Raw genomic sequence first — 26,129 nt, 5'->3', positions numbered from 1 at the left:
TAGTATCTCTCTGTGCAAAGTATTTTGTGCATAATAGGCATTTAATGAATCTTTGTCAAACTGAATTTTTCATATGCTCATCAAAAAGCAGGCCTAAGATCTAGATTCAGTGAATATAGCGGTGCCTAGGGAGTTGGACCTATTGGGGACAGCTTTTACCATGCTAAACGACCCTGGGAGCAGGAAGAAGTCAAGGAACAGTGAGAATTTTTGCCACTGTGAGCACCAGCTCCCTGATTTCCTGATAGGACATGATGAGACTCCACCCCGCCATTTCACTTTGCATTGTGAATAACGCCCCTTGTAACTGTGTTCAGGTCTTTAAAGTGAAAGACCGTGTTTCTCTTCCTATCACACTGTCGTTATCATAGAGAGCTAACGTGAACACCAGCTGATGAAAAGGGGGGAGAAGGAGGCTGGAAAAAAAACTAAATAAATAAAAAGGGCCCTACAAATACCTATTAATAAGGAGAGACATTTTACTTCACAAAGCTTAAGGTTCTGCCAGTCAGAAATTATTCCCTAGTAAAAGGGAGCAATGGTGTACTTAGCAGGCTAAAGAACTTAGCCATTAATAAGCTGATTGGCTTTAAAAGAAACACCAGAGTTTGGTTCACCTCCCAGATTATGGATATTAAATATCTATTAAGCAGTGTCTGGTTATGAGTTGAACATGGCACACACCTCAGAATATGGTTAAGTCCTTGCTGCCCTTTTAGGGAGATGGATTAGATAGGTCTCACCACAATAAATAGCATAAAGACATTCACCTATTTCCATTCTCAAAGAACCCTGAATTCACAGGTGTGGGTACTCCTTCCCTTGACACAAGTCATGAACTCTCTAAATACTGGTTGCCAATCTTTGAGAATTGCTGGGGCCCCCAAAATCATCACTTGGTGGCCAAGCACTTGTATAAATAAAAAAAAAGTTTCACATTTGAACAATGAATATTGTTCTGCAGAACAAACTACCCATGCTGGATGATGGTTATATTACATATTTAGTTGCAGCTGGGGGTGGAATTGTAGAGAAGAGCATTATGTAATTCACTACATAATTAGACTATAATTGTTCACGTATTATATAATAAGAAGCTGAACCTGTGCAGGGAATAATGGTGCAGAGAATAAATTGTCACTGGAGTGCATATGGATTTTCTGAGTGACCCTGATAAGGCAATGAGCCTCAAAGGTCACAAAGGGTCAAAGGGATAAAGGAGGAAGAAAGCCAAAGATGAGGTACTGTGGGAAAAGCCCCGGGCTTGGAAGAAGTCAGCCCCTGCTGATTACTTCTCGTGTGATGCTGGACAAATCATTTCATCTCCTCTAAAGGTCAATTTTTTAACCTGTAAAATGATGTCAGACTGGATTACTTCTAAGGTCCCTTCGAGCCCTAAGGCTTTGGTCCTATGAACTAGTCTGACTGTCACCTAATATACTGTATGGTGCCCTTGTGGTCCAGGGGGACCCAGACCACATGCATTTGAGAAGAGGTTTAACGTGTTCTGTACGTCTGGGCAGAACCCTGAATCTGTCTTCCAATAAGCACCACTATGCTAAAGGTGTCACAATTCACTAAGCAAAGCAGAGCTGCCAGGCTGCTCTACAAGAGACATAATACACTCCCCTCTGAACGGAGGGACAGCTTCATCCTTCTCGTAGGTGCCCCACAGACCAACTCCTTCTGGGCTATTATTTTAATCTTTCCAGGTTTAAAAACTAGTGCAGGCAGTTAGGAGTAAGAGTCTCCTTTCGCAGAAAGATTCCTTGCTGCTGAGGGTATGGACAAGGCTTCCGCTTCATTGAGGAACAACACTTGGAAAGGCCTGCACTAAGAATCTGAGTCCAGTCACTGCAACTCTTACAATTGACTCCTGCCTCACTCAACACCATTCTCCTGTCAAGTCAAATCAGAGAGCATTTATTAAGCGCCAGGTACCATGCTAAACACCAGGGATGTAACAAAAGGCTAAAACAAACAAAAACAAAAAACAACCATCCCAGTCCATAGTCTAATGGGGGAGAAGACAGGCAAACAACTACACACACACACATTATGTAGGTAGTAACTCTTCATCAAGGTATGAGTATTTATACACTACAGGGAATATGGAGAGAAGTTAAGAGTCATACTGCTCTTTGTCTCTGTGTTGTCTTTCACCTAAACCATAATCTGATGTAGATTTAGTAATGCTCAAGGCCTCTCTCTGTTGTGTCATCTTGAATGACTATGCTTGACTTCAATGCTGCACAATGGAATGAATACCTTTGAAAGAAAGGACTTCTTAACACAGCAAAAATACCAACTAGGCAACACCAAGGTGACCACCCTGAATTATATGATGCGAGGCTATGTGACCATTACTATCACCTAGCTCATTAAATATTTCATCAAAAAATAACAATGACTTAAAATTAAATGAATAAATTTTCCAAGCAATAGGGAACCATATTGTTTATCTATAAGGCAATTCATTGGCAAGAAATTAATCAAAAGTGAATAAGAATTTCTATATAATTTTTTCAGATACTAGCTATGTGACCGCAGGGACATTTAACCTTTGTTGGCCTCAGTTTCCTCAGTTGTAAATGAATATAATAATAGCACCTACTTCTGAGGGCTGTCGTGAGGATCAAACGAAATAATATTTTTAAAGCACTTACCACAGTGCCTGATGCATTCAGTTGCTGTCATTTTTTAAGCTGTGTTCAATTCTTCATGACTCCATTTGGTGTTGTCTTATTGGAGTGCTTTGCCATTTCCTCCTCCAGCTCATCTGACAGATGAGGAAACTGAGGCCAACAGGGTTAAGTGACTTGTCCATGGTCACACAGCTATTAAGTGTCTGAGGCAGGATTTGAACTCAGGAAGATGAGTCTTCCTGACTCCAGGCCTGACAATTCTATTTACTGCACCATCTAGCTGCCCTCTGACATATTGTAGGGGCTTAATAAATGCTTATTTCCTTCCTTCCTTCCTTGCTAGTAATTGTGAAACCATCTAAAATGCATTACTAATACACTTACATGACCTGCCTCAATGGATTACTTTGGATCAAGGAGTTTGAAAACTGTAAAGTATGGTTTAAATGCTATTATTATTGTATAATAAATATTAATTAGAAACAGTAGAGGTCACAAGAAATGCAAACAATAATTTACATATTAGTATGATTAAGAAGCATAAGTTTTTGAAGGAAAGGCGATGTGATTTGTGCAGAGGAAAATCATTCTTCATTCATCTTTGAAATTGCTTAAAGGGCTTATAGACACACTTAGACTTTCTAGTAAGTCAGTTAATTAACAAACATTTATTAAGTGTCCAAGCTTTTATGCTAAGCACTAAGGATATTAAGACAAAAAAGTTTCCCTTCTCCTCCAAAACAAAAACAAAAACACACAAAGCTATTGGAAAACAAATACCAAAGGATGTATTACTTGACTCAAATTCTGGCTCTGCATGGCCAAGTCACTAAGGCTGGACCCTTGTTAATTCATCTATAACACAAGAGAGTTGGGCTAGATGATCTTTAAGGTCCCGCTGCTCTAAATTCTATGATCCTACGGGCAGAGTTGTATTAATAGATGACCCTGTGATCAGTTGCTTAAACATTTCTTAGACATTATAGAAAAGATATAATGAAATTCTAAGAATGGGGAGGAGGTTTGCTCTTCCAGGTAATGAAATATAACCACAGCAAATTAGCTTCTGGAATCCTTCATGCAGTTTAGGTTCTCAGTGAGGTAAGACAAAACTGGGAAAAGTTCAAAGAAAGGCAATTGCAAAAATGCAGGTGGAGCCAGAAGATTAAATTTCTAGTCTTAAAGGACAAAGGTTCTGAGAAGATGTGATCATAGCCTGTAAAATCACAAAAGGAATTGGAAAGGTGACATATACTTATTCACGGGGCACACCCTGAAGCTCAAAGTTCGGGCAAATGTAAAAGAAATTAAAGAAAAAAAACAATGGCCAGCAAACTTAATGGAACTTGTTACTCTAAAAGGTAGCTCACTTTCACAGAAGCAGAGAGGGAAAGGATCTTGGAAGTCGCCTGATTCAACCTCTCTCCAGATAAGGAGACTGAGGCCCAGAGAGAATGTTACTTGCCCATGGTTACACAGTTATTAAGAGACAGAACCCAAGTTATAAAGTAAATCTTCGCATTTCACATCCAGCTGTTTTTACATTTTACCATGCTGTCTTCTGTCAAAATAAAAAGAGTTTCAAGAAGGATAAATCCAAGATAAATTCAGTTAACAGAATCAGAGCTGATTCCAAAGGAGTTCATGAGACCAAAGATGTAGCCCCAACCTTGAGTCTGAACAACCATGTACTTCCATAGACTGTCCTATGGCGGGGCTGTAACTTAGAGAACAAACACATAGACACACAGACACACACAGACACACAGACACACACACACACACACATTTTTCAGGATGATGATTAGAGCAAAGATTTACTCTTAATCATTTTAGATGTGTACTGAGTAATGTGGGGCTGGTAGGTTGTGCAGTGGATAGAGTACTGGGTCTGAAGTCAGGAAGACATCTTTCTGAGTTCAAAACTGGTCTCAGACACTTACTAGCTGTGAGACCCTGGGTAAGTCACTTAATCCTGTTTGCCTCAGTTTCCTGATCTGTAAAATAAGCTTGAGAAGGAAATGGCAAAACACCACAGTATCTTTGCCAAGAAAATCCCAAATGGGGTCACAAAGAGTTGGACACAACTGGAAAATGACCCAACAACAAAATGAGTAATGGATTTGTGTTTTAACTTAGCAGCACATATGTACTCCCTTCCATCTTAGTAATGAAATGCTATATTATTGATGTTAAGTTCTTGATGCCAAATTATGGTCAAAGGTCTAGGGTGCAGGTGGTATAGAAGACAGAGAACTAGGAGATAGAGTCAGGAGGACCTAAATTCAAATCACAATTCCTCTCAGCCTCAGTTTCCTCATATACAAAAGGGGATAACAATAATACCTACTTCACAGCATTCTTGTGAGGATCAAATATGTGTCAAGTGCTTTTAGAACCTTAGAGTATCATATAAACATTAATTATTATTATTATTGTCCAGAGTAGTTGGGTCTGGTAAGGATTAGGACATCATAACTGGATACAATTTGTTACTTAAGAATGAATACACCAAGAGATTTTGGTATCAGAAACCAAAATTCTGACTAGTTTAGGAGGCTGGATAATATGTTTCATCCTTTCTCAGTCCCAAAGAGCTTTATAACCTGCTACTTAAAATATTTGGTTCAAACTATAACAATTCACATTAACTTCTCCACAACAACTCTATGAAGTAAGTAATAGCAAGTATTTTTGATCCCATTTTATAAACCAGAAACTGAGGCCAACAGGGTTAAGTGACTTACTTAACCCCAATAGGGTAAGTGATTTGCTCAAGGTCACACTAGTGTCTGAGGTCCAATTTGAATTCAAGTCTTTCTCATCTTCAATACTCTTCCTGTTCAGCATAAAAAGGCTATCATGGCAACTTAATTTTGGCCAGAATGATAAATATCCATCCTTGTATGCTAACATCATATATGTCCAAAACAAGAACTCACAAATAGAAATAAAAGGTAATCCTCTGGAGCTACTTATTCTTCAGCCAGAATCTGACAACTGAATATTGAGTAATACTTTCCTCGTACGTTATTTTAAGAACGTGCTTGAAATAGCAGTCTGTGCTGAGAAAGGCAGAGGAGCTAAAAACTTGTCCCATCCTCTCCAAGGGCTCCCACTCTGGCTACATCATAAAAGATGGGCGATCTGGGCTCTGCAGGCCCAACTGAGAGGACATGGGTTCAATACATTAGAGTTACTTTCTGACCTGGTGCTCCTGTTTGACTTTCTGTGTTATTCTTGGTGCTCAGCCATTCACATCCAACCCAATGACTTCAAGTGGTGCTGACTGACAAACTGATTTAGAGTATTGCTAAACTGGAACTTAATTTTGCCATGTTTCCAACGTACCGTAATTTGAATTGTGATCGAACTTCCCCGTGTTCTATTTGAATTAGTTCATTGTAACAAGCAGTGATACTGCTATTCTCCATAAATCTCTGAAAAAGAAAAAGAATGAAAGACAGCCTGTGAGATACGTACAATCATTTGTTAGAGAGGAAAACCCTAAATATAATAAATAGTTCCCTCCCCCTCCAACCTCACTTTGATCTCTATATTGCAAATAAGTAGCATGAAATGAAATGAAAGGTGGAGGGGGAGCTAAGATGGAGGAGTAAAGGCAAAGACTTGCCTGAGGTCTCCCCCAAACCCCTCCAAATACCTTTAAAAATGACTCTAACCAAATTTCTAGAGCAGCGGAACCCACAAAAAGATGGAGTGAAACAAATTTCCAGCCCAAGACAACTTGGGAGGTTGGCAGGAAAGGTCCGTTGCATCATGGTGAGAGAGGAGCACAGTCCAGCCCAGGCTGCGCCAGCATAGACTGGGCCCCAGCAAACCAGAGGTAAGCCTTGGGAGTCGCTGAATCTGCAGCAGCAGTGGCTACTTTCAGAGCTCTCAGCCCACACACCAAAAGGGGATTGAACAACTGGTCAGAAGGAGACTACAGGGGTCTCTTTGCTAGCATTGAGGCAGATCTATGTTGCTTTGCTCATACTTGGATCTGGGTCTTAGTCCTGGGTGGTCGTCCTGGTGTGAAGAGGAGCACTAGCATAGCACAGCTTGTGGCCACAGTGGAGGGGCGACCCTCCTCACAGCTCCAGGGTAGAAGAGAGTGCTTGTGGTCACACCCAGACCACAGAACAGGTCAGAAGAGCAGAAAACACCTCTTCTTCTACCATACCACCTTGGAAGAACTGAAAACCTACAGGTCTCTAGAAGTATTTCTGAAAACAGCTGCACAAAACCCCTGAAACTTGGGACAGTGTGCCATCTACCCTGGAAGTAGAGCCCTACCTTAAAAAAGAGTTAAAAGGTCAAGTAATATGCTGGGAAAATGAGCAAGCAATGAAAAAAAAAAAACCTCTTGACTATATAAAGTTACTATGGTGACAAGGAAGATCAAAACATACACCCAGAAGAAGACAACAAAGTCAAAACTCCTACATCCAAAGCCTCCAAGAAAAATATGAATTGGTCTCAAGACATGGAACAGTTCAAAAATGATTGTGAAAATCAAGTAAGAGAAGTAGAGGAAAAATTGGGAAGAGAAATGAGAGTGATGCAAGAAAATTATGAAAAACAAGTCAATAGCTTGGTAAAGGAGACACAAAAAAATATTAAAGAAAATAACACTTTAAAAAAATAGACTAGGTTAAATGGTAAAAGAGGTCCAAAAAGTCAATGAGGAGAATGCCTTAAAAAGGCCAAATCGAAAAAGAGGTCCAAAAGCTCACTGAAGAAAATAATTCCTTAACAATTAGAATGGAGCAATTGGAAGCTAATGATTTTATGAGAAATTAAGTGACAATAAAACAAAACCAAAAGAATGAAAAAATAGAAGATAATGTGAAATATCTCAATGGAAAAACAACTGACCTGGAAAATAGATCCAGGAGTGATAATCTGAAAATTATTGGACTACCTGAAAGCCACAATCAAAAAAGAGCCTAGGAAAACTGCCCTGATATTCTAGAACCAGAGGGTAAAATAGAAATTGAAAGAATTCACCAATCACCTCCTGAAAGAGATCTCCAAAGGAACACTCCTAGGAATATTATACCCAAATTCCAGAGTTCCCAGGTCAAGAAGAAAATATTGCAAGCAGCCAGAAACAATGCAAGTATTGTGGAGCCACAATCAGGATAACACAAGATTTAGCAGCTTCTACATTAAGGGATCAGAGGACTTGGAACATGATATTCTGGAGGTCAAAGTAGCTAGGATTACAACCAAGAATCACCTACCCAGCAAAATTGAGCATATTCCTTCAGGGGGAAAAATGGACATTCAATGAAATAAAGGAATTTCATGCATACTTTAGAAAAACCAGAGCTGAATAGAAAATTTGACTTTCAAATACAAGACTCATGAGAAACATAAAAAGGCAACCAGGAAAGAGAAATCATAAGAGACTTATTAAACTGTTCACATTCCTACATGGAAAGATGATATGTGTAACTCATAAGACCTTTCTCATTATTAGGGTAGTCAGAAGAAGTATAGATAGACAGATGGCACAGGTGCGAGTTGAATATAAAGGGATGATAGCTAAAAAATAAAATTAAAGGGTGTGAGAAGAATGCACTAGGAGAAAAAGAAAGGGAGAGGCAGAATGGGGTAAATTATCTCACATAAAAGAGGTAAGAAAAAGGGAAGAGGGGGGAGGTGAGAGGGAGTGAGTCAACCTTACCCTCATCAGAATTGGCTCAAAGAGGGAATAACATACACACTCCATTGGGTATAGAAATCTATCTTACCCTACAGGAAAGTAGGGGGGAAGGGGATAAGACAAGGTAGATAGAAGGGAGGGCAGATTGGGGGCAAAACACTTTTGAGGCGGCACAGGGTGAAAGGAGAGAGAGAATAGAATAAGTGGGGGAATAGGAAGGAGGGAAATACAGTTAGCAATAGTAACTGTGAAAAAAAAATTTTGAAGGTAAGTTTCTCTGATAAAAGGCCTCATTTCTCAAACATAAAGAACTGAATCAAATTTATAAAAATGAGAGTCATTTCCCAATTAATAAACGATCAAAATTTTTCTTGAGGTTTTTTTTGTCTATGTTTTCTTTCACCACATGACTATTATGGAAGCATTTTGCATGACTCCACATATCTATATTGAACTGCTTGCCTTCTCAGTGGGGGTGTGGGGTGGGGAGGGAAGAAGGGAGAGAATTTGGAACTCAAAGTTTTAAAAATGAATGTTAAAAACTTGTTTTTACATGTAACTGGGGGAAAATAAAATACTAAAATTTTAAAAAGCAATGAAATTAAAGACCCCATGACCTAGAATACATCTTCTTAGGTTCTAAACTGTTTCTTAGTCTTAGAAACTCCATGGAAGTCATCAGGTGAAGGCGACCTTTGGTTACAACCTTTGTTGACTGCTATTCAATTGTTTTTCAGTTGTATCCGACTCTTCAGGACCCCTGTTTGAGGTTTTCTTAGCAAAGATACTGTAGTGGTTTGCCATTTCCTTCTCCAGCTCATTTTACAGATGAGGAAACTGAGGCAAACAGGGTGAAGTGACTTGCCCAGGGTCACACAGCTAGTAAGTGTCTGAGGCCAGATTTGAACTCAGGAAGATGAGTTGTCCTGACTCCAGGCCTAGCACTCTACTCACTGTGCCACTTAGCTGCTGTTGACTGTGGACTTCTCTTAAAGCAAGGAATTAAGAAAAATCACACTTTTAACACTTCTCTTCCAACAGTAAGACACAGGCAAGTTTTTAATATCATCCATGGATATCTATTAGGAATATGCTGGCAAATGTTTAATGACCAGCTCTTCAGAAAAAGGAAATGCCTATATGATACACTTTTAAGCTTAATCTGGATTACTAACATTTTCTTCATCATTTTGTTAGTCTAAACAATCAACAAAACAATAACTCAAGCCCTGACTTGGAGTGTTTTCCATAATATAAATGCTTACATTAAAAATTTAACAATCAGCTGTCAGGAGCTGGTTTAAGCTGGCTACATCCCTGATGGCTATTTAAGTTCTATAGTTGTTTAGCTCTACTTTTTAATCAATAAATTTCCAAAAATCTAATATTGAAAAAATAAATATCTGTCATATTATTACATGTTGGCTTATATGCCCTATCTGCTGAGTCCTGCATTTCCACCTAAAGAGTAAGCTCTTGAATGCTTAGTGCTAAGCACATTACAGGCAATTAATAAATGTTTGATGAATGAATGGACAATGGAATGTATTAATATGAAATGTCTATTGGATTCAATGCCCACAATCAAAACTCTGAAAAATATTTATTATAAAAAAAATTTAGGAATTCATCTGTTCATTCACTGGAAATGTACTGAATACCTACTATGCACAATGATAGGTACTGAAGGCTGTATGTAGGTAAATTTAAGATATAGTCCCTTAACTCAAGGAGTTCATAATCTACTGAGGGCAGGGAGCAGATAGATAAAACATATACAGAGATTAAATCTAATATAAATGGTCATAACAAATACTCAAAAAGTCACTCATATATTCAAGTGCTCCAACAACTCAAGGCAGACATATTCTTTTCTCAATAAAACACAAAGCAACTTCCTCCATAGTTGGAAAGTACCATTATTGTCCTGCAAACAATTGATCTGTATATATTATGACAAATTCAATAAACAATAAAGTGTATAATCTATAGGGGATTACAAAGATGACTAAGCCAATGGTATCTACCTTCAAGGAGTTTAGAGTATAGTAAGAGAGGTGAAGTATGAACAAAAATAATTCTAACTGTACAACTCAATGTGGAAAAGTACATATATAAGCAATTTGAAGAGAATATATAAAAGCGGATTGTTCAGTTTAAATTTCATACACTTAAAGGGGAGTAACATGAGTAAGGCCAAACTTGTGGTTTGGAATCAGATTGAGAAAAGTACTTAGTGTCAAGCTAAGGAATTTGGATTACTCAGCACTTAGCACAGTGCCTGGCACATTGGTATTGTTGTTGTTCAGTCATTTTTCAATTGTGTCCAACTCTCTGTGATCCCATTTGGGTTTTTTTTGTCAAAGATACTTCAGTGGCTCACCATTTCCCTCTCTTGGATCATTTTACAGATGAGGAAACTGAGGCAAACAGGGTTAAGTGACTTGCCCAGGGTCACCCAACTAATAAGTGTTTGAGGCCACATTTCAACTCATGAGGATGAGTCTTCCTGATTCCAAGCCCAGAGCTCCTTCCTCTGCACCACCTAGCTGCCCTGGCATATAGCAGGCATTTAATAAGTACTTATTGAATGATTAATTGATGCTGTGAAGAACCTTGAACCTCAGCCTAGGGAATTTGGCTATGAGCACCCTTTCTTATTCACAGAGCATTGATTTATTTATCATGAAACACATAGGAAAGGTAGTACTGAATACAGCAAACTATGAACATAGTGCCATAAGCATAGTAAAATAATGCAGAAATAATACTGATTAAAAGATAAATTTCAGGATAATTTTGGAAATCATTTTTGCCAAAGATAAGAAAACAAAACCTTGTGTTACTTTTTGATCTGAGATAAGATACTATTTGTTGTCTAAAATTCTCTAGGTTATGTAACTGCAGCAAAACAACTGGCACAGAGGAGTCTCTAGAGCCAGAAACTTTACAAATCACAGTGCCTGGGCTAGCGTGGGTCGCAGAGGACCTCTGGTCTAATGCCTTGATTTTCATATGAGGAAACCGAGGCCCAGGGTAGAACATGCTTCGGATGTCAAATTTGAACCCAGGTTCTTTGACTCAAGAAACAATGTTCTTTTCACTATAGCAGGCTGTCTTTCTTGTGAATTCTCTGTATTATCACCCATCCAAATCTATACCATTCACACAGCTCAATGGACAGACACAGAGAACACCAGACCCGTGAGGTTTGTTTCCCAGAATTACATTAAAGAAATTAGTCATAAGAAAACTCACAATATCATACATATGTATGTATATGAGTATATATGTATATGGATGTGTGTGTATATATCCACACATACACACACACATACACACACACACACACACACACACACACACACACCCCAAATGAATACTTCCTTTTACCTTCGTGTTATCCTGATTTTGTATATCTATTATGACCCACCGCTCTTGGTGGGGAATCAGGGAGAACAGGGGTAGGGTGACAATAAGACAATAATGAACTTGGTTCAGCTGATATTACAGATCAAGAGCTAAAATAAACATATGATGATCTAACAGGACTCTCACCAAATAAGGACATAGCTCTCCACTCCACCACCTGAACCTTTTAGGGCGAGGGGGGAGGGAGGAAGTGTATCAATAAGATTGACAACTAAATAAAAAGAGGGATGCAAAGTTTCAGATGGAAAGAGCAGGTTCATTCATTGCTCCAAGAGGTGAATGAGTACAAAGTTCTCTGAGTATCTCTCCTGCAGTAAAGCCCCTTATGGATAGCACTAAGGACTTCAATGAGCGCTATGCTGGAACACTTCAAGGCACAGCTTGTCCCTGGATCCCAAATCAATGACCATAGACTTCAGTCTCACTGGGCTAAACAGTCAGCAACACAGGGCTGGGTTTCAGCAAATAATTCAATACAATCAAAACAACTCAGAGATGTGAAACACTCTCACGGCAGCTGGGGAAAACAAGAATAACAGGCATAGTTGGAAGTATGTAGGGGTGAAATGGTGCCAGCTAAATCATTTTTGCCCAAAAAAGGAAAGCAGGCCTCCATGTTTAGGGGTCAACAATGGAGGGTCCTACTATTTCACAGTAACTTCATGAGTAGAGTAAAATAGGCCCCACAAGTATGTTAACTCTGTAAAGGCAAATAAACAAATTTAATAAGTGGTACTTTTTTCTTTTTTGGAGATGGAATCTCCCAGTCTTGTCCAGGATCTTGCCCAGCCATTGATGGGCCAATCCCAAAGATGATCAGTATGGAAGTCTTAACTGGCTTCATTTTCCTCACCTGAGTTGGCTTATCATTCTGTAGGCAGCCTAGTGGCCCTCTCCTCCCAGGGAATCACCATACTAAAGCTGGTCTTAGCAAAGATACCCGATTGGCTTTAGCCATACTACATCTCAAAATTCCCAAACTCAACAGTCCACCAGCCTCAGTATTACCCAGTAGCAAAGATAACAGGCATGAGTCACCATCCCTGACCTACGGATACTTTCCAGCCTGGCACTAAATGATACCAAGTGGGCTTGGAAGGTTAATGTTCTTCATACAGATGGTTTTGTCATATATGGTTGAAACATTAAATATTTCAATGGGATTTAAATATATCAAAAAAATCTTAGAAGGAAACAAAGTGATGTACTTCTTCTTTGTAGGGGAACAGACTTGTGATTCAATTAAAATATGGAACTCCCATTGAGGAAGCCCTTTCTCCTGCAGATCATCTCCTTCTTTGAAACTTATAGCCTGAAAAAATTACCAGTAATTACCAATTACTGAAAGAATTAAGGTATTAGCACAGGGCCACACAGCCAGTATCAGAGATGGGACCCGAACCCAGGTCTTTCTTACTCCAATACCAGCTCCCTACTCCAGCATTCCTCTGCCTCTCAACAGGGTTGCTCTCCAAATTTCATTTTTTATAACCTTTACTCCCAAAGAAGTTCAAACCATGAAATTTGATCTGTCTTCTTTTCCTTTTTTAAATAGATCTGGAAGCTTCAGTCATTTAGGGAAGGAAAGATATGCTTCAATCTATTCTGCTTTCTGTGCTAATTAGAGGCAGATTCACTGAATGAGGGCCAGGCCTTGAAAATGATGATGACCAAGGATGGTCATCATAAGAAACAGAGGCCAACATAAGTAACATAAAAACACTCCCAGAGCCTAGCTGACTCTAAGGAACACAACCTACAGTATTGTTATTTTATTCTCCACTCAATGTGCAGGATAAGAAGGAAATTTTGTATTGTTCAGCACTGAGAGAAGCTTGACAGATACCATAAAAGATAATTGTGAGTTGGGGGAAAGATGGGGAAAAGGAATCAAAGAAATTGTTTTCTGAAGATGAGAAAAGGAATTATGAAAGGTGATAATAGCTTGTCATTTCTCCAAAAGTAGGTTAAAGAAAATGAGTCCCAGTTCCACTGACTCTTTCTTTACCAAGCCTCCTTTTAAAGGTTTTTCTGTTGCATAAGCCCAAAACATGTCCTTGTAATCTCATTAAGGTACAACATACAAGTGTACCAGAATTGAATGCCCTTCTTTAAGGCAATGGACAACAGACAAAAGGAAAGTGTTCAGAGAGGAAAGGATAGAGCTAATTATCAGTACCCTATTCAATTCCACAATGTGGAACTTATTATCTTGAATATTTTATTTAGCATTGTTCTTTTCATCCCTAAAGCATTCCCCAGGCACAGAAACAACCTCACCCAAAATGTAGTTTCTCTTTCTCTATGATATAAAGCCAGGAAAAGATTCTAAACACTCTTCCACCTCTCTACTTTCCCAAATCCCCTATCTAGACAAATCAGACCTAGCCTGTAGTAGCAGGGCATTTAAAGTCTAGAGAGGGATGTTCACAGGACTCCGTTTTGAAAGTCTCATGTATTACCATGGAGCATGCCATCTACTGAAGACTCAATGTACTCACACCAAAAGGCCACAAAAGACTTTGAGCAATAGAGGCAGCACCGTTATTTAGAATCTGATAAATCCATTTGGGGTAATCAAACTTAATCTAGCTAGAGAACCCTGCTTGACATTCAAAACCCCTTTATCCCTGTGTTAAAGATGAAAAGTATGTTTTTGGTACGCAAACAGTTTTTCCTGATTGTCTGAACCAGAAACACATCAAGAGCTGGACTGGTAATTGTCATGAATTTAAGGGTTGTGTTAAAACTGAGTATCATCTGTATAAGTTGCATATTTATTTGTATCCTTCTTAAGAATTAAAACATAATAAATATCTTTTCTTAAGATTGATATTTCTTTTTTATTTGTTTTTTATTTTTTGAGAGATTTAAAAAAATTTTTTAGTTAACTTATTTTTAGCTTTCAACAATAATTTTCATAAGCTTTTGAATTTTAAATTTTCTCCCCCTCCCTTGCCAAGACAGCTTGCAATCTGATATAGGCTCTACATATACATTGCTATTAAACATGTTTTCACATTAGTGATGTTGTAAAGAAGAATTAGAACCAACAGGAGGAACCACAAGAAAGAAGAAACAAAACAAAACAAGAAAAAAACAGCAAACAGTCTGCTTCGATAAGCATTCGAACACCATAGTACTTTCTCTGGATGTGGATAGCATTTTCCATCATGAGACTTTTAGAGATGTCTTAGATCCTTGCATTTCTGAGAAGAGCTAAGTCTATCAAAACTAGTCATAGTACCACATGGCTGTTACTGTGTACAATGTTCTCCTGGTTCTGCTTACTTCACTTAGCATCAGTTCATACAAGTCTTTCCAGGTTTTTCTGAATTTCACTTCCTCATTATTTCTTATAGCACAATAGCATTCCATTACATTCATATACCACAACCTGTCCAGCCATTCCCCAATTGATGGGCATTCTCTCATTTTCCAATTCTTTGCCACCACAAAAAGAGCTGCTATAAATATTTTTGTACATGTGGGTCCTTTTCCCATTTGTATGATCTCTTTGGGACATAGCCCTTGAAGAGCTATTGCTGGGTCAAAGGGTATGCACATTTTTATAGCCCTTTGGGCATAGTTCCAAATTGCTCTCCAGAATGGTTGGATCAGTTCACAACTCCACCAACAATGTATTAGTGTTCCAATTTTCCCACATCTTCTCCAGCATTTATAATTTTCCTGTTTTGTCATGTTAGCCAATCTGATAGGTGCGATGTATACCTCAGAGTCATTTTGATTTGCATTTCTCTAATCTACAGTGATTTAGAGCATTTTTTCATATGACTATAGATAGCTTTAATTTCTTCATCTGAAAACTGCCTGTTCATATCTTTTGACCATTTATCAGTTGGGGAATGACTTGTATTCTTATAAATTTGACTCAGTTCTCTATATATTTTAGAAATTAGGCCTTTATCAGAGACATTGGTTGTAAAAATTCTTTCCCAGTTTTCTGCTTCCCTCCTAATCTTGGTTGCATTGGCTTTGTTTGTGCAAAATCTTTTCAATTTAATGTAATCAAAATTATCCATTTTGCATTTCATAATGTTCTCTATCTCTTGTTTGGTCATAAATTCTTCCATTCTCCAAAAATCTTACAGGTAAACTACTCCTTGCTCTTCCAGCTTACTTACAGTATCAGCTTTTATATCTAAAGCATGTACCCATTTTGACTTTATTTTGGTATACAGTCTAAGATGTTGGTCTATGCCCAGTTTCTGCCATACTATTTTTTAGTTTTCCCAGTAGTTTTTGTCAAATAGTGAGTTCTTATCCCAGAAGTTGAGGTCTTTGGGTTTATCAAACAGTAGATTACTATAGTCATTGACTACTGTGTCTTGTGTATCTTACCTATTCCACTGATCCACCACTCTATTTCTTAACCAGTACCAAGTAGTTTTGATGAATGTTGCTTTATAATACAATTTAAGATCTGGTATGGCTAGGCCACCTTCCCTAGCATTTCTTTTCGTTAATTCATTTTATATTCTTGACCTTTTGTTCTCTCACATGAATTTTGTTGTTATTTTTTCTAGCTCTATAAAATAATTTTTGGAATTCTGATTGGTATGGCACTGAATAAGTAAATTAATTTAGGTAGAATCATCATTTTTATTATTTTAGCTCGGCCTACCTATGAGCAACTGATGTTTTTCTAATTATTTAAATCTGACTTTATTTGTGTGAAAAATGTTTTGTAATTGTGTTCACATAGCTCCTGGGCTTGTCTTGGCAGGTAGACTTCCAAATATTTTATAATGTCTACAGTAACTTTAAATGGAATTTCTCTTTCTATCTCTTGCTTTTGGGCTTTTTTTAGTAACATATAGAAATGCCGATGATTTATGTGGTTTAATTTTCTAAATAAACTTTGCTAAAGTTGTTTATTATTTCAAGTAGTTTTTTATTTGATTCTCTAGGATTCTCTAAGTATATCATCATATCATCTGCAAAAAGTGATAGCTTTGTTTCTTCTTTGCCTATTCTAATTCCTTCAATTTCTTTTTCTTCTCTTATTGCTACAACTTACATTTCTAGTACCATATTGAACAACAGTGGTGATAATGTACATCCTTGTTTCACCCCCGATCTTATTGGAAATGCTTCTAGCTTATCCCCATTACATATAATGCTTGCTGATGGTTTTAGGTAGATGCTACTTATCATTTTAAGGAAGATTCTGTTTATTTCTACGCTCTCTAATGTTTTCAAATAGGAATGGGTGCTGTATTTTGTCAAAAGCTTTTTCTGCATCTATTGAGATAATCATATGGTTTCTGTTAGTTCTGTTGTTGATATGGTTAATTATGTTGATAGTTTTCCTAATATTGAACCAGCCCTGAATTCCTGGTATAAATCCTACCTGGTCATAGTGTATTATTCCTATGATAAATTGCTTCAATCTTTTTGCTAATATTTTACTTAAAATTTTTGCATCTATATTCATTAGGGAAATTGGCGTATAATTTTCTTTCTCTGTTTTGACTCTTCTAGGTTTAGGTATCAGTACCATATTTGTATCATAAAAGAATTTGGTAGAACTCTTTCTTCACCTATTTTCCCCAATAGTCTAGCTAGTATTAAAATGAATTGTTCTTTAAATGTTTGATAGAATTCGCTTATAAATCCATTTGGCCCTGGAGATATTTTCCTAGGGAGTTCATTTATGGCTTGTTCAATTTATTTTTCTGAAATGGGATTATTTAAGTATTTTATTTCCTCTTCTGTTAATCTGGGCAATTTATATTTTGTAAATACTCATCCATTTTACCAAGACTGTCAAATTTATTGGCACACAGCAACAAAAGCAAACACCTAAAGGAGTTTGTTGACTTCTTGAAGAACTATGCCCTATTTATCCTTGTCTTCCCACACTATTTCCTAACATAGTCTTCTATACAATTAAAAAAAAATGCTACCTTGTAAGAAAAAGGAAAGGATGTATTTATACAAAAATATTTAAAAGCTCCTTTTCCGGTAACAAAGAATTGGAAATTGAGGGGAAGCCCATTAACTGGGGAATGGCTGAACAAGTTGTGGTATATGATTGTGATGGCATACTATTGTGTAGAAAAATGACGAGTAGAAAAATCTGGGGAGACTTATAAAAACTGATACAAAGTGAAGTGAGCAGAACCAGGAAAATACGGCACACAATAACAGCAATATTGTAAGGATATAACTGTGAAAAACTTAGCTATTCTGATCAAGACAACAATCCAATACAATTCCAAGGGACCCATGGTGAAAAATGCTTTCTACTTCCAGAGAGAGAACTGAGGAACTCTGAATACAGTTTGAAGCACACTTTCAAAATTTTCTTTATTTTTCTTCTTTGTATGTGTGTGTTTTCTTTTGCAACATGGCTAATATGGCAATTTGTTTTGCATGACTTCACATGTATAATTGATATAATATTTCTTTCCTTTTCATGGGGTGGGGGAAAGGGTGGGAGGGAATTTGGAACTCAAAATTTTTAAGAGTGAATGTTACAAGTATTTTACATGTAATAGGAAATATCTAGTAAAATAAATAAACATGTATTTTTAAAAAACTTAAATAAAAAATGCTTGTTTGTTGACTAAATGAATGAATGAACTTAGAGCTCTGAAACCACATTTCTTCAGGATAATTTCATAGACATCAGGCACTTCATGGTTAGGGCATTGATAAAAATGGAAACCGTAGCTGGACATAGAGATAAAACCACATACATACATATATGGAACACACAGATATACATCATCTGCTCTTAGGGTAGTCTAAACATGAGTATTTAAGGACTATGAAGCATTGGACTGAGGTAACAGGATATGTGTTTTTGAGGGACTTGACCCCCTAGTACTTTGATATGTGACAAACACGCAATAACAATAGTCTTAGGGGACAATAACTCAAAACAGTTGGTCAAGTTTTACCCTTTCTTCCTCATAATTTGAAGCACCTCAATACTGAACAAACATTTAGAATTATTGTCAATTAAGCCAGCAATTGTCAGTTATTTCATCAATCATTAAATAATTAGTTATTATGACATATCACAATAATATATTTATTATAATTAATTATTATATTAAATATGACTGTTTGTATTAATTATTAAATGTCTGCTTTGTGCCAGGCACAGTGCTAAGCACTGGGGATACAAATTGTGCCATGACACTATTGCTATTGCTCATCTGGCAGATATCACAGTGCAAGGGGTTGAGTCCCTCAACCTTGACTTGTTTTTAATTAAGGATCTTTTTTGGGGGGGGGGGGAATATGCAGGAGGAGAAAGGCTCTACATACCCTATTGAAGCCTGCATGGAGAAGAGGAAGGACTGATGCTTCTTCACGTTCACCCGATCTGCAGCAAAGCAGAAAATGTGGTCACTCAGCAGATACAAACCAGGATTCCTCACACTGAAACATGGAAAGAGAACAATGAGGCAAACATATATTTAGCTCCAACAATGGCCCAAACGGAAGGCTCCTTTCTAATTCATCATCTTAATGGGTGGCACCTGCTGATAGGTATGGACAAACTGCACATACAGCTTGTCCCTGACTCTTCACAGTTTGTATTACCTTTTCAGATGTAAAAATAAATAAATAAAAAAACAAAAAAGTGAAAAAAAAAACCCCCACATAAACCAAAAATCACCATAAGGTTAATCATAAGATTTAGAGCTAGAAAAGACTTAAGCAATCTAATCCAACCTCCTCCTCATTTTACCAATTGGGAAACTGAGGCCCAGAGAGAAGGAGTTCCCCAATATCACACAGGTAGTTAGGAAGGGAGCTGGGCTATAAATCCAAGTCCTCTCTTTAAATAACTTTGAAGGTTCTTTCAAGCTCTAATGCTAGGCTCCCACAATTCAAATCCAGTGCTCATTACACTCTTCAGTGGTTGTCTCAAAGGGGTTACATTACCACTGAGCAGCTATGCGGCTCTGATTTATCTCTTGCAAATGCCACAGATCTGGAACACCAGGAGTGATCCCTTCACCTCACTGGGCCTCAGTCTTCTCATTTTTAAAATCAGTGGTTTAGACTAGATTATTTCAAAGGCCTTTTCTAGCTCTAAAGGACAATGGCATGCTAGTATATGCTGCAGGAGGTGAAGGAGGTAGGCCTATTCCTGTTCATAGGGTCTGTAGTTAACATTCCATGCTACTTAACAGCTGTCTGGGAATCTCTCACCTCCCCTTTCCCCTGCAAACTCTCATGAACAATGGGGCAGCAACTGAAGAGTTTACAGATGGCACAACCCAAAAGCTAACCATGGAAAAAGCTGACTTGTGAATGCAGGCCCATCAAATGAATACCTTTAGAAGGGAAAGGCAAGAAAGAAAAAAAAAGATTAGAGTTCCTAAGGCAGAGTAGGCTGTGTCCCTAGACTCAAACTACATTAAAGACCCTGCAAACATGTGCTAATGAAGTCTGGCCTTGCAACCAATGTTTGATGAAGGGCAATGCCAGTAGCTACATCTCATCACCAGTCTTGACCCAAGGTGGCAGGGCTGTCTCTATTAAGAGAGAGAGAAAGGGTATTACAGAGACATCCTGTTTCAAGGGAGTAAAAAAAAAACACTAGAATATACCATTGAAAGGAAACCAAATAAAACTGAATAAATGGGTAAAGAGATGAAAATCTAAAAGAACAGTTCCATTGCCTGATATTTTACTTGATATTAAAATTTTATCTATTACAGGGTACCCAAAAGTCTTAGTGAGACTCAAAATTAAACTAAGACTTTGGATCACCCTGTATTTGTAATGGGACTCGTACCTAATTCAAGGCCTAAAAGGAAACATTTATTCTTCTTTTTCTGCCTGCAACTCAGGGGAGAGTATTCCTCCCCTGAATAAGATATCAGTCTAGGAAACAACCACTTGCCCAGGACTAGGACTAATTTATGCCAGGCAAGTGAAAAAGAACACGTTTCATTGGTTTCGGTGCTAAGGTTACTTCTAATGCCAAGTCAGTTTGGGGAGAAGGTGGAAGGGATGGGTGGAAATAACCAGTTTAGAAAAGAAGGGGTGCGGACTAGGTAAAGTTTTTGTCTTTACTCTTAAGACATTAACATACTGTCAACATGTCAGGATCTTCAGAGGAGAAAATTGGAGAAAAAGGATTAGAAAGAAGATACAACCTTAGGCTGCCACCACTCATTACCACCACCACCGAAAAAAAAATTAGGGATTCTATTAACCAACAGTGCTCAAGGGGCCATGAAGGATGGTGGCACAAGAAGGGTAACTTTCCTATTCATTTCTATAGTAAAAAACGATGTGGAGTTGAGTTGGGAAGAGAAGCTTTGGGGAAAAGGAATTCAGGGTATAGCAGACAAACATATCTTGGTGGAAGGATAATTTTACAACTAGAACTCCACATTCCATCAATCCACCTTTGGACTAAAATGCCATAAGATCCCAGGATTGTCATGTTGGAAAATGACCTTAGAGATCATTTAGTCAAACTGTCTCATTTTATAAATGAAAAAACTAAGGTCTAAAATATCTACGTGACTTACCCAAAGTCACAAAGCGAATAAGTAGAAAAAGCAGAGTTCAAATTCAGGTCTTGGGAATACAAAACCAGGGCTTTTTACATGACGTCATGCTCTCTCCCCACATGCATATGACAAAGGTCAGTCTTTCCTGAGGCTCTCCACATCATGAGAGGAATCTCACCCATCTTGACCTACCTCTTAGCCTGTAAAGTCCTTGATGGCAGAAGCTGTGACCACAATAATACATTCAGTTTCCAACAGGCCTTAGACCCTCATTCATCCTTTATTTTTATCAATATTAATAATGGCCCATGGCAACAACAGGAAGAAAATAGGATCTCTGCTGTATCAGAACTCTGAGTAACCCCAGTGTCTCTAAACTGATGGGGCTAACTTAAAATGGGGACACATGTGACGTTCAAATCATCTTTGTTTGTTTAAATAATTGCTTACAAATCAGTTTACTGGTCACTTAGTAGAGAAAACCCAACTGACTAGTAATGTTTTCCAAACTTCTTTAGTCACCTAGTGGTCTCCCTTCCTTTTCTTTGCATATCAAGACCTCAGTTCCTTGTTCTAATCCTGCCACTAACTAGCTGTATTACTTTGGGTAAGCCACTTAACTCGTCTGTTCCTGACTTCTTCATTTATAAACTAAAGGGACTGGACATGATTGCTGAGGCTTTGCATCACTCTAACAATCTGTGAATCTGTTCCTTCTCCTCGGGCTTCTTGTTTTAAGGGTCTAGGCAGAAGTTAGGCAATCCTTTTTTCTTCCTAATGAATAGAGAGTATTGTTTTCATGCTATACTTTGTTTCTTCTTAAGTAGAAAAGCCAAGCATTTTCCATTTATTTTTGTAAAGAATAAGAAAGAATAATTTGGAATAAAATTCTCTCCAAAGTTCCTCCCTGGTTTTGTATTCATTCCTAACATATGATGACCCTTCCAACTCCCTGGGGTTTAAAAAAAAAAAAAAAAAGATCACATAATGGTATCATTAACTACTGCTAAAATCAATTAGACAAGATAAAGGTTTGAAATCTACAAAGCAAAAAATAAAAAGTCCTTTCAGAAATTTGCACAACAAATGGCAACCCGAACTCCTAGTCCTCTTTCTTAGTAGGCTTGCTTGTGCAAAGCCCAAGGAAATCCGTATTGTTTAGCTGGATTTTGAATTGGAGACACATTAAACAAATGTCTCAAAATGAAAAGTAACTACCTTCCAGCTGGGGGAAATAATATAAAAGAACTTACATATGTGAAACAACTGCAAGTATAACCGTGTGTTCTGATGGATTCGTAGCTCGGATTGATCTGAAACGAGAAGATGCAAAGTCCAACAACATTCATTGTCTTTGCTTTGCCAAGCTAGTCCCATATGGCATGTCTTAGCACTTGAAACAGCGCAAAGTCATTTAATCAGCAAATGAGTTTCTATACAGGATGGCGTGAAGAGCTGTGGGGAGCAGCAAAGTAAGATGCCCTTGTATCTTGGAGCAAAAACTCACTTTGTTGTTGTTTTTTACTCAATTCAGAGGGACTCAATGCATATTCCTGGCAATTTTCCAGTAGATCAAAGCTGTCAATTTTCCACTTCAAAACTTGGCAGATTACATTGAAATTCCATGTTTTCTGGTTCAATTTCCATTTTGTGGGAAAAAAAAACTGGCAGCCCCACAATCCTCCAGTTATTTGTATGGTATTGGGGATTTTATCATGTTGGAGTTTTTTCTTTTTAAGATAGTAGTCCAGAAAGATGACTTTAAAATAAAAATTAAGATGTTCTTTAGCAGCTAGAGATACCAAATACAGTTCTAATCCTTTTTACAATAAACTCCAAAAAACTAATTTAAAAGCTTTTGTTGCAGTGGATTCAGTGAACAACAAAAGTTGCTTGGAATATTTCTTAAATAAAAATCTGCAGATCCCCCCCCCCAAAAAAAATTTGCCCTACATAAATAGAGATGAGGACAAGAATTTAGATATGGAAGGGACCTTAGAAGTCAATGAGTTTGAATTTCCTCATTTTATAGATGAAGAAACTAAGGCTGAGAGAGACTAAGTAACTTGACCGAGGTCACACAGCTGATAAGTGTCTGAGGCAGTATTTAAATTCAGGGCTTCTGGACTCCAAGCTAAATGCTCATATGAAGTCTATTCCTCTTCCTAGGAGCTAATCTAATGTTCTATTTTTCTTCCTTTCTATCTAAGATTACTTTGGCTGCTTTGTATATGTTTTGCATATAACTACATATGTACATGTTGTCTCCCCTTACAGAATGTAATCTCTTTGAGGGCAGAGATTATTTTACTTTTGTCTTACTATCCTTAACACATGCCTAGTACATAGTAGTACTCAATATATATTTGTTGATTGATTGATTGTGTGGTCTATGAGTTAGTGACTCAGAAAGCATCTAGATCTTGAATCTAGCCCAGATCCAGTTGTTTCTACCTATTATAATATATTTTGGTTCGTTGTTGTCCTTTGTTCTAAAAGAGGACCGAAATGACAACACAGTGTTGAGGTGGTACAGTACATCTGATTGTGGCTGATTAGACCAATAAGAGCTCAGAATGCTCTACTGCAGGTCGGGCACAAATAGTCCATGTGAATATTTGGAGTGGCGATGGCTGTAAATTTGCACATAGCGTATTTCTTTTGAGCTACTGCAATTCTGCTTCACTCAGAGCACAGCACACCATGCTGGGCGGTCCTGCGCCAGTGTCTCCCATGTCACACAACCAATTTTGGTTACTAGTTGTCTTGGAGGACACTCAGGTTTCTCATCTACTTTCTGTTGGTTTCAATTTAATGATGCATACTTCCTAGATTACAACTAAGAAAGTCTGATCTATGGGATAAGCTGAACTTCAAGGCTGATCCTGGGTAAAAATTTTAAGTTAGGAAAGGTTTGCCTTTGGCTCTTTTGGTTTTCCTCTCTATCTTAGTTGCCATTTTGGTTTCTTCCCTCTCAGGGCTCTACTGTTACCATAAGTAATAAAGTCAGGACAGGGAGCTGTTGGAGCAAGAAGGCGGCAGATGTTGATCTCCTCTCTGCTGTGCTCTGTTAGGATACATAAAATCAGCAGAAAAAGAGAAGAGCTCTTGGTTAGTGTTTCTAAAGAATGGCTCTTCTACTCTTGCTATAGATTGTTTTAACACAGTGAGCTGGCGAGATATCGGGATGGCAGAATGATGTTACTGTAGGGATCAGATGTTACTGTTTAGTTTTCCCTGTATATCGCTGTTGGTGTTCTCCTGTACTACGTGTATCTCTACTGATATTCCCCTGTGTCCTATGTACAAAGCCAGGCTATAGGCTACCTAAGATCTTGGGCACAAAGACTGCCAAAAGGGTTAGTGGTAAAGAATATGAGTTGCAGGATCGGTGACAGCTGTAACTTCCACAACTAATATGTTTTTCCTTAGTCTCTTAGATAGCCAATTCTGAGGGCCCAGAGACATTTGCCCTCACTGGGAAGTTCCAGATTTTTAAAAAATTTCTTTTCACCCAGGAAATCTTAATTATACCATGTTTCATTTTCTTGAGACCCTGCTCTTTGCTTGCAACGGTTGGGAGTAGGGAGGGCATGCAGGGCATGGGGAGAAGAAGTAGCTGGATAATCCAAAAATCTCAGTTAGTGTGTTGTCCAGTCATGTCTGACTCCTTGTGACCGATGCCATTTGGGTTTGTTTGTTTGTTTTTTGGCAAAGACACTGGAGTGGTTTGCCATTTCCTTCTCCAGCTCATTTTATAGATAAGGAAATTGAGGCAAACAGGGTTGAATGACATGACCAGGGTCACATAGCTGGTAAGTGTCTGAGGCCGGATGTGAATTCATGAAGATGGAATCAACCCAATTCCAAGCCCACTATTCTATCCACCATGCCACCTAGCTGCCCATTGTGTTAGTAAGTACTAATGGGTAAAGAATGCATTAAATGGAGGATAATACCTTACTGAAATGTGTTACTCTAATGGTGGGAATTCTAGGAACTTGTCATAGGCCAATGAAGAAGAACTTTGGAGGGGAAGGGTGTAGGTGAGAGTCTTGTGTTATTTCTCAACATCATCTAGGAAACTTCTTATTCAACTTCCCTGTGAATCTGACTCTACTTAGGTGTATTTACTTCTCTGTCTACTTTGAGCATGTTCAGATAGTCAAAGTAATAAGATGAAATCTCTCCTAATGAGAGAATTCATCAGTAGCAAACATTCTAGTGAAACATGCATCCAACTATCTTGCCCATAGCCTAAAGTAAACATTTGAAAATTCTGAATTTTATAGTTTTCTTCTCATCCTCAATTCTACTAATACAGACTCATCTTTCTTATATGACAGTGCCTTCTTTCCTGACATTCAAGGAACAGCACAAAATTTGTCTGTAAAATAAAGCCCTTGCTCCAATATTGTGATCACTTCCTATTCATTTTCATGACTGCTGGAATTTTTACCATCTAACTATGGACTGAAGTTAAAAAATACCTTTATAAATCCATGTGATAATGAAGGTAATGAGGATTAGAAAAAAATTATTATGTTTAGTTGAAAGTACGTCCATGCTACCTTCTGAAACTTGAAAAAGAATAGTGCACATTGAGATTGAAAAGAATTTCACCCAAATAATGTATAGCTACATTCCTAAGTACACAGGATATTGGATTAAGGGGAAAAATTAATCATGTTATTTGAAATAATTTTTCCAGTTTGCTTTATAAAAGGTCCTTATCTGAGAATCAGGAGGCTCAAACAAAGGACCAAAGAGGCACAATTTTGCAGTGACTTTTCTTCATTTGTGAATTCTTCATTGTGCTACTGAAAGACCCCAACAAGTAATTTTCCTGCCTTTAACTTCACTTGC

General features: G+C 37.8%; 1 protein-coding gene across 1 annotated transcript in view; it reads right to left on the bottom strand.

Moving 5' to 3' along the window:
* PDE8B (phosphodiesterase 8B) overlaps positions 1-26,129 on the bottom strand; it is a 255,279-nt gene that overhangs the window by 114,424 nt on the left and 114,726 nt on the right. The window contains exons 4-6 of the mRNA XM_027863365.1: positions 22,517-22,576; positions 19,054-19,111; positions 5,997-6,085 (exon numbers count right to left, since the gene is read on the bottom strand). Coding sequence (XP_027719166.1) covers positions 5,997-6,085; positions 19,054-19,111; positions 22,517-22,576 — 207 coding nt within the window. The remainder of the gene's footprint in view (positions 1-5,996; positions 6,086-19,053; positions 19,112-22,516; positions 22,577-26,129) is intronic.

The sequence above is a fragment of the Vombatus ursinus genome, unplaced genomic scaffold, assembly GCF_900497805.2.
Source record: "Vombatus ursinus unplaced genomic scaffold, bare-nosed wombat genome assembly UNPS02014772.1, whole genome shotgun sequence".
In the NCBI taxonomy this organism is placed as follows: Eukaryota; Metazoa; Chordata; class Mammalia; order Diprotodontia; family Vombatidae; genus Vombatus; species Vombatus ursinus.
The sequence above is the reverse complement of the archived record's forward strand: the minus strand, read 5'-3'. Positions and strand labels throughout refer to the sequence as shown.